This window comes from Condylura cristata, unplaced genomic scaffold (genome assembly GCF_000260355.1).
Source record: "Condylura cristata isolate star-nosed mole 26May11 unplaced genomic scaffold, ConCri1.0 scaffold00006, whole genome shotgun sequence".
NCBI classification, from domain to species: Eukaryota; Metazoa; Chordata; class Mammalia; order Eulipotyphla; family Talpidae; genus Condylura; species Condylura cristata.
In genome coordinates, this window is record NW_004567107.1 from 37,811,523 (window position 1) to 37,826,891 (window position 15,369).

At 38.1% G+C, this 15,369-nt stretch overlaps 1 protein-coding gene across 1 annotated transcript in view; it reads right to left on the reverse strand.

Annotated features, from left to right (window-relative positions):
- MAMDC2 (MAM domain containing 2) overlaps positions 1-15,369 on the reverse strand; it is a 132,146-nt gene that overhangs the window by 23,704 nt on the left and 93,073 nt on the right. The window contains exons 10-11 of the mRNA XM_004677605.2: positions 4,948-5,041; positions 3,333-3,485 (exon numbers count right to left, since the gene is read on the reverse strand). Of these exons, the coding sequence (XP_004677662.1) occupies positions 3,333-3,485; positions 4,948-5,041 (247 nt within the window). The remainder of the gene's footprint in view (positions 1-3,332; positions 3,486-4,947; positions 5,042-15,369) is intronic.

Sequence of the window (15,369 nt, forward strand, 5' to 3'; positions counted from 1 at the left end):
AGAGGAAGAAGCTGATCATATGTGACCATATGAGACACTTAGAAAGAGGTTGGCTTAGAAGAGGGAACCACTGTGAACCCCACCATGCAAGTGTGGCACCCATGGCACAGTAAGAAGCGTGGCTTTCTGAAGCTCACTGGTGGTGATCCTTCAATGCCTACTGTCCCTGTCCTTTTTACCTACTGCCCCTTGCCAGGACCAGTTCTGCAGTTACTAGAAAAGGTGCCAAGGCAATATAGTGAAAGCATATCCCCACTGCAACCCATAAAATGAATGAAATCTCGCCCTCCCTGGTGGCGCAGGGGGTTAAAACATAGCACGAGAAGCTAAAGCCACTTTCGCATGAGTTTGATTCCCGCCTGCCCCGGAGGTAACCACATGGCGTGGCAAACCTCTCCTGACCCGCCCTCTGCTCCCCTCAGCAGTGTGCTTAGTCAATCTGCCTGTTCTACTCCCCACTCTGTCTCTGGTGAAGCCTCTCGCCGCCCTTGAGCCTCTGGCCTGTACCCCAGTTCTGTATGCACAAATAAATAAATCTTTAAAAAAAAATGACTGAAATCTTTGACTCCTTTTCTCTCATAACCATTTGTGTCTATCAAGAAATTCTGCTGGTTCCACTTCTAAAATCTGACCATGACTCACTACCGCCATTGCTACTATACAGGTCTGATCCATAGTCACTGGTAAATCTACCATTATTATAAATTTATCATTACAGGTCTCTTGGATTACTTACATTATCCTCCTACCATGCTCTCTAATAATATTCTTGCCTCACTTCTCCTGCTAAATTTCTTTAGATAACCAGGTCAGATCACTTAACACCTATGCTCTTACTCTCCAGTGTCCTTTCATTTTGGTTAAAGTAAAATCCAAAGTCCTTCTGAGTGGTGACAAGATCCTTTAGGGTCTGATCTATGATCATTTCTCTGATCTCATTTCCTTGTACATTCTTTCCAGCTCACTCTGGTTAGCTAAACCAGCCTTCCTGGCGTTCTTAGGACATGCTTTTTGTGCTTTGCACTGTTTGTTCTCTCTTCTTGGAACACTTCTTCCCAATTATACACTTGGCTAACTTTCTAGTTACTCTCTCAAGGATTCCTGTTGTGATATTTAGATTAGCCACATCTCCCTCCCTATTGCCAAGCCCTCTTCCAACTCTATTTTTTTTTTCTGTAGCAATTATCACCTTTTACATGCTATATAAGTTACACTTAAGTATAGTGTTGCCTTTTTTTACCTATAAAAAAAGAAGTTCCAAGGGGGAAAATAATTATTTTGGCTGCTTTGTTTATGTGTTTTGACCTACTATCTAAATATACAGTAGTCACTCCATAAATATTTGTTGAATGAACATATGAATAATTATTGAATATCATATGCTGGGTCTTTGTCAAGTATGTTTTACATATTGTTTCATCTTAATGTCACCACAATCTATGGAATAGGTATAATAATTCCTAATATATAGATAAGGAAAATGAAGTTTAGAGAACTGCAAAGGTAGAATGGAGACTTGAATCCAGGCAGTCTAATAAAAGCCCCTTCCTTTTTAAATTCAACCATTCTTTGAAGTAGGCAGATAGGTAAATAACTATATTATGTTACACTATAGAAATTATCCCCATTGTCTGTATGGCATAATTGAAACTTAGAAATTTTAAGTAACTTTTTTTTCCTCAAGATTTCATGCACAGTGAATGGGTAACTTTGACTTCAAAGTTCATGGCTTGTTATAATCAAGACTGGTGACTGCCTTGCCTTTTCAGAGACTTCTTTCCTCACAGAAAATTTACTTTGCTTTGTCCTTCCTGCCATGTTCAAGACATTCCATGACCTGTTACCCAGAAAATGTCTGTGTTAGTCTAACACATCACACTCTTCTTTAAGGGAAGTGGAAGTTTAATGAAGAAAATATAGGAATAAACAGAATTAAACTGACCAACTTTATTCCCTCTTTAGAATTAACTTTAAGCTGTTTGCAACCACTGAAGCACAAGTTCCATCCCTTGGCCAGGGGGTGACCCACATGGTACCACATACCTCTCCTGTTTCACTCCCCTCTGCCCTCCAGCTCCCCTCAGCAGGGTATTTCAGTAGACCTGCCTGTTTTGCCCCCCTCTTTGTCTTTGGCGAATCCTCTTACCACCTCCCCCACAACTCTGGTCTCCACCCCAGTTCTTATATTAAAAATACACACAAAAGGCCCTCCCGGGTGGTGCAGCGGGTTAAAGCACAGCACTAAGAAGCTAAAGCCACTTCCACATGAGTTCGATCCCCGCCTGCCCCGGAGGTGACCATATAGCGCGGCAGACCTGACCTGCCTGCTGCTTCCCTCAGCAGTGTACTTAGTCTATCTGCCTGTTCTGCTCCATGTGTGGTGAATCCTCTCACCATCCCTGCACCTCTGGCCTGTACCCCAGTTCTGTATCCATCAATAAATAAAATCTTAAAAAAAAATACACACACACACACAAAAACATTTAAAAATACACACACAAGAAGAACCCCTTTAAGCGCTGCCTAATTGCTCTTAGGCAGTTGTACCTTTTTACCCCCCATTCCAAAGCTGCCATTTTAACTTAAGATAAAGTTTCATTTTGTAACTCACCCATACTGACTCATACATGAATTCCTTCCTGCAAAGAAGTCAAATACTTCTTGGTCCTTCAGCACACTAGAGCCCTATTAAGGGCATCTTTTCTCAGATCTGTTTTTGCGAACTATCAACCTTCTCCCCAGAAAAGTGCACATAAATACAATATACAATTGGTTTGCCAAGTGACATTGAGTGAGACAACGCAAGGTTATTCTGTGAAGCATATTCGGTCATTGCCCTTATGTACAATTGCTGACACTTGGTGACAGTCTGTTTTATTCTAGTTTAAACATTTTCTACAAAAAATGCAGCCCCTATTGCCTACACCTCTTGACGGATGCTTCTTGTGGGTTTATCCTATTGCTAGAAAACTGGGAGTCAAACTCACATCTCTCCTCCCCCGCCTTCCGGTACATTTGCTCTGCCCCTGACATCACCATTCCTCCTGCCCCGCTTTCGTCCCTAACTTTGATTTTTAAACCACTTCTAATTAAATTACCTTTGCGTGCTGATCTTGGTAAGGCCATCTAGCTTTAGAAGCAAGCAATACAAGTGTATAATGAACAGAAAGAATGAGGTTAAAATCCATACAATGAAGTATTCCTTCTGTAGAATCACTTTAATTAATTCTAGTCATAGACATAAATTTGCACATTTCAAAATGTCACAAATGACCTTCAGAATGTTATTTTAGGAATTTTCCTTAAGAAAGACACCATGTGGCATAACTCACCTACCCCAGTAGTGTGATCTCCCTTTGGTCCTGTGTAGGAGGTGGGAGTTTCTCCCCTCCTTCTGTGCCAGCTGCTGCGGTTTCTTCTTTCTTGAGTAAATGTACATTCATCTTGTTCAAAAGTACACTCTCCAGGTGGAGGTGGATGGTGCTCTACAAGGAAATAGCAGGTTTTGCAATTGCTGAGGCACTCTCAATGAATATGTATTCCAGGGCCCACTGTCAGCCCACTCTGCATGAATGAATGTTTGCCCATATGCCACACATTTGCAAGCCAGCCCCACATCAGTAGCCCACCTACACCACTACATTCTTGCCTGCAGTTTGAGTCTGGATGCTTGCCATAATGGCAAAGAACAATGAGAAGTCTAAAAGTTGTGGGAAACCTTGAGAAACTTTTTCTGATCTATAATTTAATTTATGTGAATGAACTTACAAAGTTATGAAAATTGGAGGTAAACTACCTCTATGGAAATATGAAATGTAATAAAATTGAAAAATGCAGGAACTTTCTTTAGGAATTTAGAATGTATCAAGAGAATCCTAGAACTGTAACAGGGTGGTCCCCTGGAAAAGAGGAGGTTCCAGGTTCTCTATCCCACTCAAAGGTGGGTGGAGCTGAACAGGGAGAAGAATAATCTGGAGAGGAGACTGAAGAGGAAGGAAGCAGAATGGAGCCAGAAGGAGACCTGAGGGAGCCACATGGAGCAGAGGGACATGTGATGAAGCGGCTCTTGTTTCTTGGTCCTGGACTGGTTCCAACAGATGTGGGTGAGAGACCCGTGGGGAGGTTGACTATGGCAGTGTTTATCTTGATCTTGATTTTGCTCTTCTCCTCCCAGACTTGTCTGGCCTTTTGGACCCTTTTCTATTGGTCCCTGCCAGAAAGTGCTTTAGACTTGTACCTGGCTTTCAGGCCTTGCTTTGGGGCAATCATTTTTGGGTAGACTTTGACCTGTGAGGGGATGGGTAACTTTGGGTGTTTGATTTAGAAATTATATTTTTGTTTCTTCTATACTTGCATACTACTTGTATTAAAGTTCCTTTCCATTAAATAAGGTCTTATATGTTTTCTCTTGATGCAGTGAATAACAGAAACTATTTAGAGCAGACAGGTTTGGGGTTTCAGAGGTGTCCCTCTCATTACCATATAACAGAACTACCCAATTTTGTCTTGGGGGAAGGGTGGAATGCAAGAGAACTAAATATTCTATAGACATAGCTTAGCTAAACTTGTGTGGAACAAGTTACTGTATTCTTCTGTGACTCAGTATTCTTATCAATCAGGAAGTATTTGTTTTAAAGCATTGTTTTTTACCAGGCCCTATGCTGGGGCATTCATATGTATTATCCCCAATATTCAAGCAGATATTACTACTTCTTTTGCAGATGAGGACACAGGGGTCAAGTCACATGTGCTAAGTCACACATTATATTCCAGTCATCATTTCTAAATTCCAAAGCCTACTCCACAGCTCTGTTGAGAGCCACTTCAAATAAACAAAAGCAAATGATGGACTAGCATAGATTAAATGTCCATGGCATATTCTTAGATTAGCAGGAAATGTCACCTATATGCCAGAGAGACAAAGAACAGAAATGATGACCGTCTTACCTGGAGATGAGCAGCTTCCCAATTCTATTGTAATATCATCTAGGGCGACAAGACCACAGTCCCAAAAACTTTTGCATAGGCTCATGAAAACCACCTGCAATTCAGAAAAATATAGCTATGAATTCTGCCATCTGAACATCAGAAACTATTCCAATCTTAAGTTTACAACAGGCTTGCTATAAACAAACTACAGACACCTCTTCACTATCCATCCATATGAAATAACAATACACAGGCATGAATAATGGTTACCATTTATATATGTCCCTGGAAATATTCCTATGGTTTTTAAAACTCATAATGATGTATGATGTATACTAATGCTGGAATTAGTTTGCATTTTTCAAAAATTGGAGAGGAAAGTAAGAGGTTAAATGGTTGGCTGAGAAAAACCCATTAGGTTTTCAATATTTTCCTCCAGATAATTCACAAAGTGCATACAGAGTTGATGGTATTCCAAGCATTTTTACAAACATTTCCAGTACAAACACTATTGATTTTTTTTTCTTTTGGAAATGACTTTCTGGCAAAGTGCTTCATTCACATTGTGAACAAAGACCCAGTGATTTGCCATCTGGAGACTTATGTTCCATTTCCAAAGAAAAGATCTATGTCCCCGGAAGGTACTGCTAATAAAATCCCTAAACACAGTTATTTTATCAGGCCAAACATTTTTACTATTGTATGTGAAAGAAAAACAAATTCATAGCATAAATTATTAAACTCATTGTGCCAGAGAGGGAGAGGGAAAAAGTCTTGTATTTCTTTCTATTAGGCCCATTTTAAAGACCACTTTTCATATATAGAATGAGCAAAGAGAAATTTTCAAGACAGTTACATTAAATTTTCACTGTACTTTCTGGCCCAAAGTACAGTTATACCTTTATAACCTAATGTTTAATTAGCACAAGGTCACTCAGTCCCTGGTCAATCTGTTAAACACAAAAATAACTCAAAAACAGAGAGGTAACAGAGACTAAAATCCAACTTATAAAAAACATTAAGAAACATTTGATTTTTGTACATTCTCCTCTTTAGTATGTTATGCTTCAATTCATCTGTGTTTTAACTAAGATCTCTTTGCTTTTTGCAGGTCAGAACCATCTGAATATAGATTTTATTCTAAAAGAAAATTTAAAGTAACATGACATCTAATCAGTATGAAAAATATAAAATGTCTTAAACCAAGATATTCAGAAAGTTACTAATTGTAAGATTTGTGAAAGTTTACTCAAACTGGGTTGATATTACTTTAAATTATACAAAAGGTAGTACAGATATGTAATGTTATATAACTGAATTTACAGAGGACAAAATAAAATGGGATTTAAATTTTTTTGTTAATTTTTCTCATTTTTTAAGATTATCTGACTATGTAAAATATTTTATTTGGAATATTTATGCCTGGAAATTTACTGCTCATTTGCAAATCAAAGGTCTATGCCACTAGTCCTGAATGCAGTTACATTTTATCAGCAACTTTTACTGTTAGATGGAAAAGGATAGTAATCTGTCTCATAATTTATTGCATTAATTGTGCTGCAGAGAAAAAAGTTTTGGCTTGCTTTCCTTTCGGCAGTTTTAAAGTCTATATTTCACATGAAAAGTGAAAAAAGTACATTTTCAAAATGAATCTGTGGTAGTGAAGTGATTCATCATGTAAATTGTTACTTGACTAAGACAAAAATTTGGCATGTAAATGTACTCTAAAAGAAGAAATAATAATGTGCTTTCATATGTTTACTACAGCATTATTTTATAGTGACCATAACACCAAACAAAAGCAGCCAAACAAAATGATACAAAATTTCAAAAATAGAGGAAGTAAACTATGGTACCATGATCTAAGAAATAGGCAATAATTAGCTCTGATCGTTTGTGAATATTATTTAGTACTAAAGAAAATTATTTCTCTCATATTAAGTGAAAAAATCCCTTATAATAGGCAAAGTCAGATAAATTTGTATTCAACTTCTCTAAAACACACAGGAAAAAACCTTGAAAATCTGCATAGTTTATAATTATGTTAAGCTCATGAAAGTAATGGCATTAAATAGAATTTCCCTTTTTTTCTAAATATTCCATAATCTTATTATAGTTCTAATTTAAAGTAAAAGAAAAGGAACCAGGGAATCTATCATTAAGATATGGAATAATAAGTATTTCCTATATTAGCGTTATTTATCCTGGGAGCCACTGGAATACCTGGCTACTTAGATCAAAATTAAATAATAAAAGTTCTCCAGCTATTAAAAAAAAAAGGTTAAAATTAAGTGAAATTAAGAAGTCATGTATTTAGTCACACTGATCACATTTCTAGTGCCCTATAGCCACATATAGCTAGTGGCCAATTGAACTGGACACAGCAGATTTCCCACATTGCAGAAAGTTCTATTGAAGAATGGTTCTATCTGGAGAACAGTTTCTATTGCAGAAAGATCAATTCAATGGCATGTTCTGGATTTGGGAAGGGTGGCATTCCAAACAAGTAGTAAACTGTTTTGAAATTCTGAACAGTATCAGGGCACCCGATTGCTCCCATCTTTGAACTCTTCCAGACTTAGAGTAACTAACTAGACCACTTGCCATTCTGTCTGCTAAAAAGACTCACAAGTCAATCAGTCACAGACTATACTCAAACTAGAGCTTGAAATCTCAAATCTATTTGGAAGCTATCTCTGGACATTCCAACACATAACAGAAACATGAAAAAAGCTGCTTATTTGGTCACCACACTGGATTTCTGTAGCCCATCTTGTGCTGCTATCTTACATGGTGAGGACTACTTAAGGTAAAAAGGTTATTTTAGGGCAGTTGTGATGGCCAAGTTGATGACTGGACCTGACTGACACAGGGCAAAGGAAAGGTTGGTCTGTTCTTAAGATCTCTGTCTGTTGGTCCAGTTAAGAATAATGAAAAGGCCCTCCCTGGTGGCACAGCAGGTTGGAGCACAGCACTAAGAAGTTGAGGCCACTTCTGCATGAGTTCGATCCCCGCCTGCCCCAGAGATGACTCATGGTGCAGCAGACCTCTCCTGACCCGCCCGCTGCTCCCCTCAGCAGTGTACTTCCACTATCTGCCTGTTCTGACCCCCACTCTGTCTCTGGTGGATCCTCTCACTGCCCTTGTACCTCTGGCCTGTACCCCAGTTCTGTTTGCACAAATAAAAATAAACCTTAAAAAAAGAAGAAAAATGACAAGAATTCTGGTCTAAATTCTTGGGGGTGGAGGGAGATTAGCCATTAACCTCTTGTTTATTTCTAGATCTTTTCCCAAAAGAGTGTCATTTTAGGCAGTATTTCAAAGCAAATGGAATACTTCTAAAGACGGAAAACAAATTCTTAGGCAACATGAATGTACATTACTATTTATTTGACAGGGGAGAAGATGACAAAATGATAACTTCTTGATAGGTGTTTCTGATTTTATAAAAATTTCTTAAATGTTAGGGGCAAACAAAATTTGTGTAAATCAATTTGTTCCAGTGTACAAACTTCTGGTTCTTAGATACTAGTGATACTTGAACTCTTTTGTCTGGATAGAGTTTTTATTCTTGAGGCAATTCACCTAGATTAACTTTGGAAACACCATAGGCAGTGAGTACAGTGAGTACACACTATGTAAATGTGTTTGCAAACAAATAATTTAATTTTTTAAAGATTTGTTTATTTACTTATGCATAGAAGAACTGCAGTGAAGGCCAGAGATATGAGCACCAGAGCATGAGAAGATTCACTAGAGACAGTGTAGAGAACAGGTGGAGTTAATGAAATACACTGCTGAGGGAAGTGGAGAGGTCTGCTGCGCCATGTCACCGCCCTGGCTGGGACTTGAACTCAGGCCGCAATGGTAGGAGTGTGACAGGACTGACACCTAATTCCTACCCTACACCACCAAGGAAGCCCAAACAAATACTTTTAAATATAGTCAAAGTAAGATCAACAGTATTACTTAACTTACTTTTCACACTGAAAATAGACATTGCATGTGCTCATTCATCTAAAGTCAGCACTATTGGTATTTTGGGCCAGTAATACTTTGTTGTGGGGGACTCCCCTATGCATTGCAAGTTAAGCAACAACCCTAGCTTCTACCAAGGGTCACTAACATCACCCCCAAGTCACGACAATCAAAAATGTCTTTTAAGGCATTGCCAAAAGCCCCTTGGGGAGGAAGGCTTGGGTACAAAATCTCCTCTGGCTAAGAGCCTGTATTCAGGGGTGGTAGAACACTGCTGTGAGGGTTACAAAAGCCCACTTATTAAATTCCTGCTATGTGTAACCCCTGTGCCAGTCACTTTTAGATGTGTTGTTCCTGTTTGGATTCACTGAGAATTTCAACCTGTTTATTCTCCCCTGTCAGAACAAAACAGCTGCTTACATTTTAAAAGTGAACTAGATTGATTAATTTTCTCTTCTGCTGCACATTACAGGGTGGTGGTTTTAGCAATGAAATATCCTCAAGCTCTGGAAACAAAGGCAGAGGAATGAAAAAGCAAGGGAGATGGCCTTGCGTTCAAAATCTGAATAATCACCCCCAAGATATCTTGATCAGGGCCATTCGGTTCTAATTCCCTGCTTCAGAAAACTGCAAGAAGAGGGAAAAGACTCTCTTCCTTGTTTTCATTTTTATGCCTTTCAAAAAAGAATGATTTGTTCTCTTGAACAACTTAATGACAAGCAGGAGGACCTAAAAGGTAACTGAGCAAACTTTGCTCATAGTATATAATTTTAACTCTAAAGTTTTGGGGTTTGTGTAGGTGGGTTGGGGTGGCAGTATGTAGGGAGCATCTTTGTAAAAATGCACAGGGTCTGTAAAGTCCATAAAAGTTCCTAGAAAAGAAAAAAGAGAGAAACAGATATAACAGGAAATTATTTTCCCAAATATGCCAAATCAGATCTGATTGTAAAAAAAATTAGGGTTATTAACTTTAATTGTATGAAGTGTCATAGTTTAAGCACATAACAAAATGAAGAGGATTTCGCTCAGGGAGGGAGGAAATGGAGCTTTCCAAGGAAAGCTCTCTGTGGAATAGAGACCACAAAGCTTTGTTGAGCAGAAAAGAGAGCTAGTTAAGCATTGGCTGGATGAACTGGGTCATTCACAGTCTGTTAACATAGTTTCCATGGCCTTCTTGATAGACAATGTTGACTGTTGTTAATCAACTATCTACTTTACCAACTGGATAATTGCAGTTAGGTCTGTAATTAGTATGAAAATGTTGATTTCTGGAAATGTCCTGCTGTTTTCATATAGAAACATTTCAATCCTCTGCCAGCTTTACATAAATTACCCATGTTACCATGTTACCTCATAAAATAGCCCAAATTTGTTTGTTTTAGGCATTAGGCCACTGGGTTTGATATGGGTTAAAATTAACTTATATTCTAATGAGGTTAAAATCCTTTGATTTCATTTGTGCAGATGAATTTGGATATGGTGACTACAGAGTAGGTAGAATAATTATTCACAAAATTACTATAATGCAGTCAGAGCATTATATTCCAGAGCCCTTCATGGCAATGCTATTGATACAAACATAAGGTATACTACATAACGTACACACAAATACATTCATTTAATGTTTGAGGATAAGTTGTAAGAACTTAAAAAAACACATAAAGGAAAACAAACAAGAATTAAAATATTAAGATACTTGGCTAAAGGGGAAGACTTTTCACAAATACTCAAAGACACACTGAGTGGAACTTCAGAGAAATGAATATGAGACATTAGCACTTTAGAAACCCAGCCATGTTTTGGGGGAAATTGTTGCTTAATTGAAACAGCATGCCTCCTGCATGCTGATACTATATTTGGTTCAGATGTCACAAAAGGCAGAATGACCATGTGTTTTTAAATAAGTGTTTAGCTGACCAACACTTTTTCCCTTAGAAGACCCATCTGTTTTGGTGTTTTTCTTTTTATAAAGACCCATTTGATTTAATCCAACTTTTGGCTTTGACAAGCAACAAAGATTGAGCTGCATCCAGCTTCTCTCAGTGTGAGGCTTTCTGTTCACGTTCTGGGGGCAGAGGGCACACTGTGGCAGACAGCAGGCCGACAGCTGAAATGTTTCATTGCTATTTTGGTGGTAAATATCCATACCTCTCAACTGATTTTAGAAATTTGCATTCTTTCAGATCTTTTGGCCCCTGTTAAGGGAAGACAGATTCCAGTAGAGACCTCAGAAGCCGTCTTTTTTTCTTTTAAATGAGGAAAAGGCCCTAGAGAAACTATGCAATAAGCTTAAGGTCACATGCCAGTCAGCAGAAGACCTCAGCAGGAGACCACATCTAGCAGCTCCAGTACGGTATGGTAGTATAGTGTATTCCACCAACCTGCTCACTTTTTCCTTCTCCTTAAGGTGTTTCAAAATATTCTGAAAGGCATGATCTTGAAAGTCCCAATTAGAAGCAGTGACCAAACATATTATTGACCTGTTAATAACAACTTTCTATATTTGTCTGGTTGTAAAGGGTGTTTGGAAAACTGGCATCAGGATCTGGCTAGATTACAATTGAATTGCAGAACTGGTAAAGGTTGAACCAGTCAGTAACCTTTCCACCCCACACCTCAATGCTGGTCTTCTCTCCTTAGCTGATGACTTTAGCTTCTGCTGCACACTAAAAATTTAGTCCCAGAGGGTCATATCTCCTCAACTCGCCAAATCCACACCTACAACCTTATCTTCATTTGCAGCCATTTTCACTTCCTTCATTTGTTTTGGGAGCAAGTCCCTCTGATTCCAGAGTTCATGCTGTTCTCATTGTGGGTCACAAATGTGTAATCCCTCACCACAAAAAAAAAAAAAAAAAAAGCTCAAAATTATATTAGGAAAATCTCCAGTCCACCTCCTGAGTGTCTTTTTCTCTATTCACAGGACACTTTACTTCTGACACTTGTGGTCACATAATATGTGGGGTTTCCCCCACACCAAATAATTCCCCATGATACCAGCAGGGTGTCCCACAATTTCACTCAATTCTGACACTATCTACCTAGAAATAGTTCCACAAGTTAAAGACTCAGCCCCACAAGGCTGCCTCCACCGAATTTAGATGCCACTTGCAAGTAGAAGGACATACAATTTCTGCCCAACTTGGCCATAAATCGGAAGATCTTACAACCTCCTCAACGGGCTTGATTAATTTGATAGTGTAGCTTACAAAGTCAGGAAAACGCATCCGCCAGTGTATTAAAGAATATGATAAAGGGTACAGAAGGACAGCCAGGTGAAGAGTAAAATAGGGTGAGGTCATGGTGGGTTGCAAGTGCAGGAGCTTCTGGTCTCTTAGAGTAGGTGTGTCACCTTGCCAGTTTTGGTGTCTTCCAAGTTGGAAGCTCATCAACCACTGAGTGTAGTTTGTAAAAGCTTCGTCATATAGGCACGATCAATTAGCTTCATTTCTAGCCCTCCCTGGAAGATAACAGGTGGGACCACAATTGCAAGTTTCTAACATGGCTTCGTGATTAGCCCTCAACCAGGTGCCACCCAGGAGCTCACTAAGTCACCTCATTAGAACAAGAGATGCTTCTAGTGGTTTTAACACTTAGACAATTATAAGGGTTTTAGAAGCTCTGTCCCGGGAACCATGGGTGTGCCTGTTGGCACACACGCATACACATTTCTTATCATGTTGCAAGTATCCAAATGGAAAGCAAGTGGAAACTGAAAAAATTGAGCATTAGACAAGAAAACATTACTTCAGTGTTTTGTCAAAACTTAATAAGGATATTATCATATATAAGGATATATATCATATAAATTTTTGTTATCAGTGAAGGAAAATAGAGATGAATGCCTTCCTGCTTTTCACATACTCTCTACAGGAGACAGGTGGCCAAACCTAAACAAACCAAAACAGTTCTAGGCTACACTTACAATAGCCCAGCTCTCAGAGGAGATGTCTGCCAAACACTTGTTGTCTAATGTAATGTAATACAGTGTAAATACCAAATTTAGTTGTCATGTCCAAGGGTGGACTACATAATACAGAACTATGGTTGTGGCTTTTTTGGATGGAGTATGAAAATGTCACTTGTACCAGAAAGCATGCGGGTCAAAAGCAATAAACAGCAAAAAAAAGAAGAATGCAGGTCTTTGTCTTAACTCTCGAGGGCACAGCCCTGCTGTGGAAAATATTCTCCTGGGTCAGGAGACAGAAGACTCTTGATCTGTGCCCTACTAACACCCAAACAGGAATGCTGACTTTGCTTCACTCAGGCCTGGGCCATAGTGACAGCTGGCATTCTTAATTTCATTGATTTCCAATGCAAAGTGTAGATTCTTGACTTGAAGAAGTTGGGCTTAAAGTTTTTCTAACACTAAATCCTTTTTAGATATGGCACAACTTATTTTATCAACTTGTATCCAGATAAATGGGCTGCTTTTAATTTCTCTATATTAAAAATAATGTTGTTATGAATATTAGCTGCTAAATCTTTATGATAATTCCTAGAAGTATAATTGTATAATCCCTTACGATAATTCCTAGAAGTATAATTGTTATTTTAAAAACAATACATGGTTGCGGGCTTTCTCTTTGAGATGTGTAAGTTTAATTGTCATCTAAAAATACTATTTGAATTTACTCTCACACAAGAGATTATTTCCTTGCATCCTCTGTGGGCTAATGTTACACCCACCCACCCACCAATATATGAGTTGTTATATATACAACTCATATATTTTGAGATGTTATAAATATATCTATTTGTTCTAAAGCTAAAGATTTGTTTATTAATTGATAAACTCAACAATACAATACTACACAATACAGTATAAGTATGGCTAGTGACACAATGATGACACTCCGAGGTGTGGTATGACATTTAAAATTATTTTTAGCCACTTGATAGAAAAATGTGTTGTTTTATTATTTTTTAAAATTTCTGACATCATAAATGAGACTGGATATATTTGTTTTCCAGTAGTATTTTTTTTTCTGATTTGCCTATGTACATCCTTTGCATCCTTCCTATAGTTTAGTTAACTTTTAGCTTATTAAACTAGATTTACATATACATGTGTTAAGAACTTGTCATCTATGTGCAATTTTTTTTCCTGGCTAGACATTCTTGGCTAGACATCTGCCTTTCAGATATGTTTATTGGGCAATTTTTATTGGAAGAATGAAACTAGGGGAAAACCAAATGTCTTGGCTTGAAACAAATGAAATTGGTGGGCTACAACAGCAATGGCTGTATAGACACATGTGAAAACTGACACTAAACAGGATACAGAAAACCACAGTCCAACAGGGGTCATTTAGAGACTAACTGGAGATGGAACTACTGCAAGGAGAGTAGCAAATACTCAGAGAAAGTCACATAGAAGAGAGAGAAACAAATATTTATGCGAAAAGAAGGTGGGCATTCTTTTTCAGATGAAAGAAGAGTCCCTATTTTTTTTTCACATATTAACAATTTCCATGTAAATGAATTGAGCTTACAGCTGCAGAGGCCAGAAAATAGTTAGTCCATGAGCTCATAAAACCAGCCTATCCTCAGAGAATCTCAATGTGAGCATAAAAACATGATTTTATATCATCCAAAAAGTTCTGGACAAATTACCTAAAAATGCAGCTATTATAATGCTGTGAAATACTCACAAGACTAGGAATCTGGAAGTGGACAGAGGCAGCAGTTTCAAATCCACATGTGACTCTCAGAATAAACGCTTGCTTCACTAAGCTTATTATTAAAACATTAAGAATGTTCTGTCTTCAGGCCCTTCCTGGTGGGGCAGCGGGTTAAAGCACAGCATTAAGAAGCTTGATCCACATGGCGTGGCAGACCTCTCCTGACCCACATGCTGCTCCCCTCAGCAGTGTACTTCCTCGATTTGCCTGTTCTGCTGCCCGCTCTGTCTCTGATGAATCCTCTCACTGCCCCTGCACCTTTCACCTGTACCCAGTTCTGTATGAATAAATAAGTAAATTTTTTTTAAAAAAAAAAGAATGTTCTGTCTTTTTTTGATGTCTTCATGCTGTTGGGAGAACAAACGTGGTAATTCAGCAATTTTTCATGAAATTGATTCCTCGGGAAAGATATAAAAGAATGTACTGACATTAGCACTATGCTTGTGTTAGCAACTATTACTTGTGTTAATCAGCACTTCCTGTCATCTCCCTGTAAGTAGACATGAAACAGAGTAACCTTCATAAATACCTGAAAAGGAGATGAAAAAGAAGGTAAAGGAGAACTTATTAACCTTCTCTTACACACATCTAAAGTAATTTATAATTCTTGCAGTGACAACTGATGTTGCGTTTATTTGGAAAAACTTGAGTAAGCTCCTCTGTTCAATTTCACATTAAAACTTAATCCACTTGACAGCATAATTTTTCTTCTTCTTATGTGGAATCATCCTAATTTGTTTTATAATGTATTGATTATTTTGTCAGTAATTAAAGATCT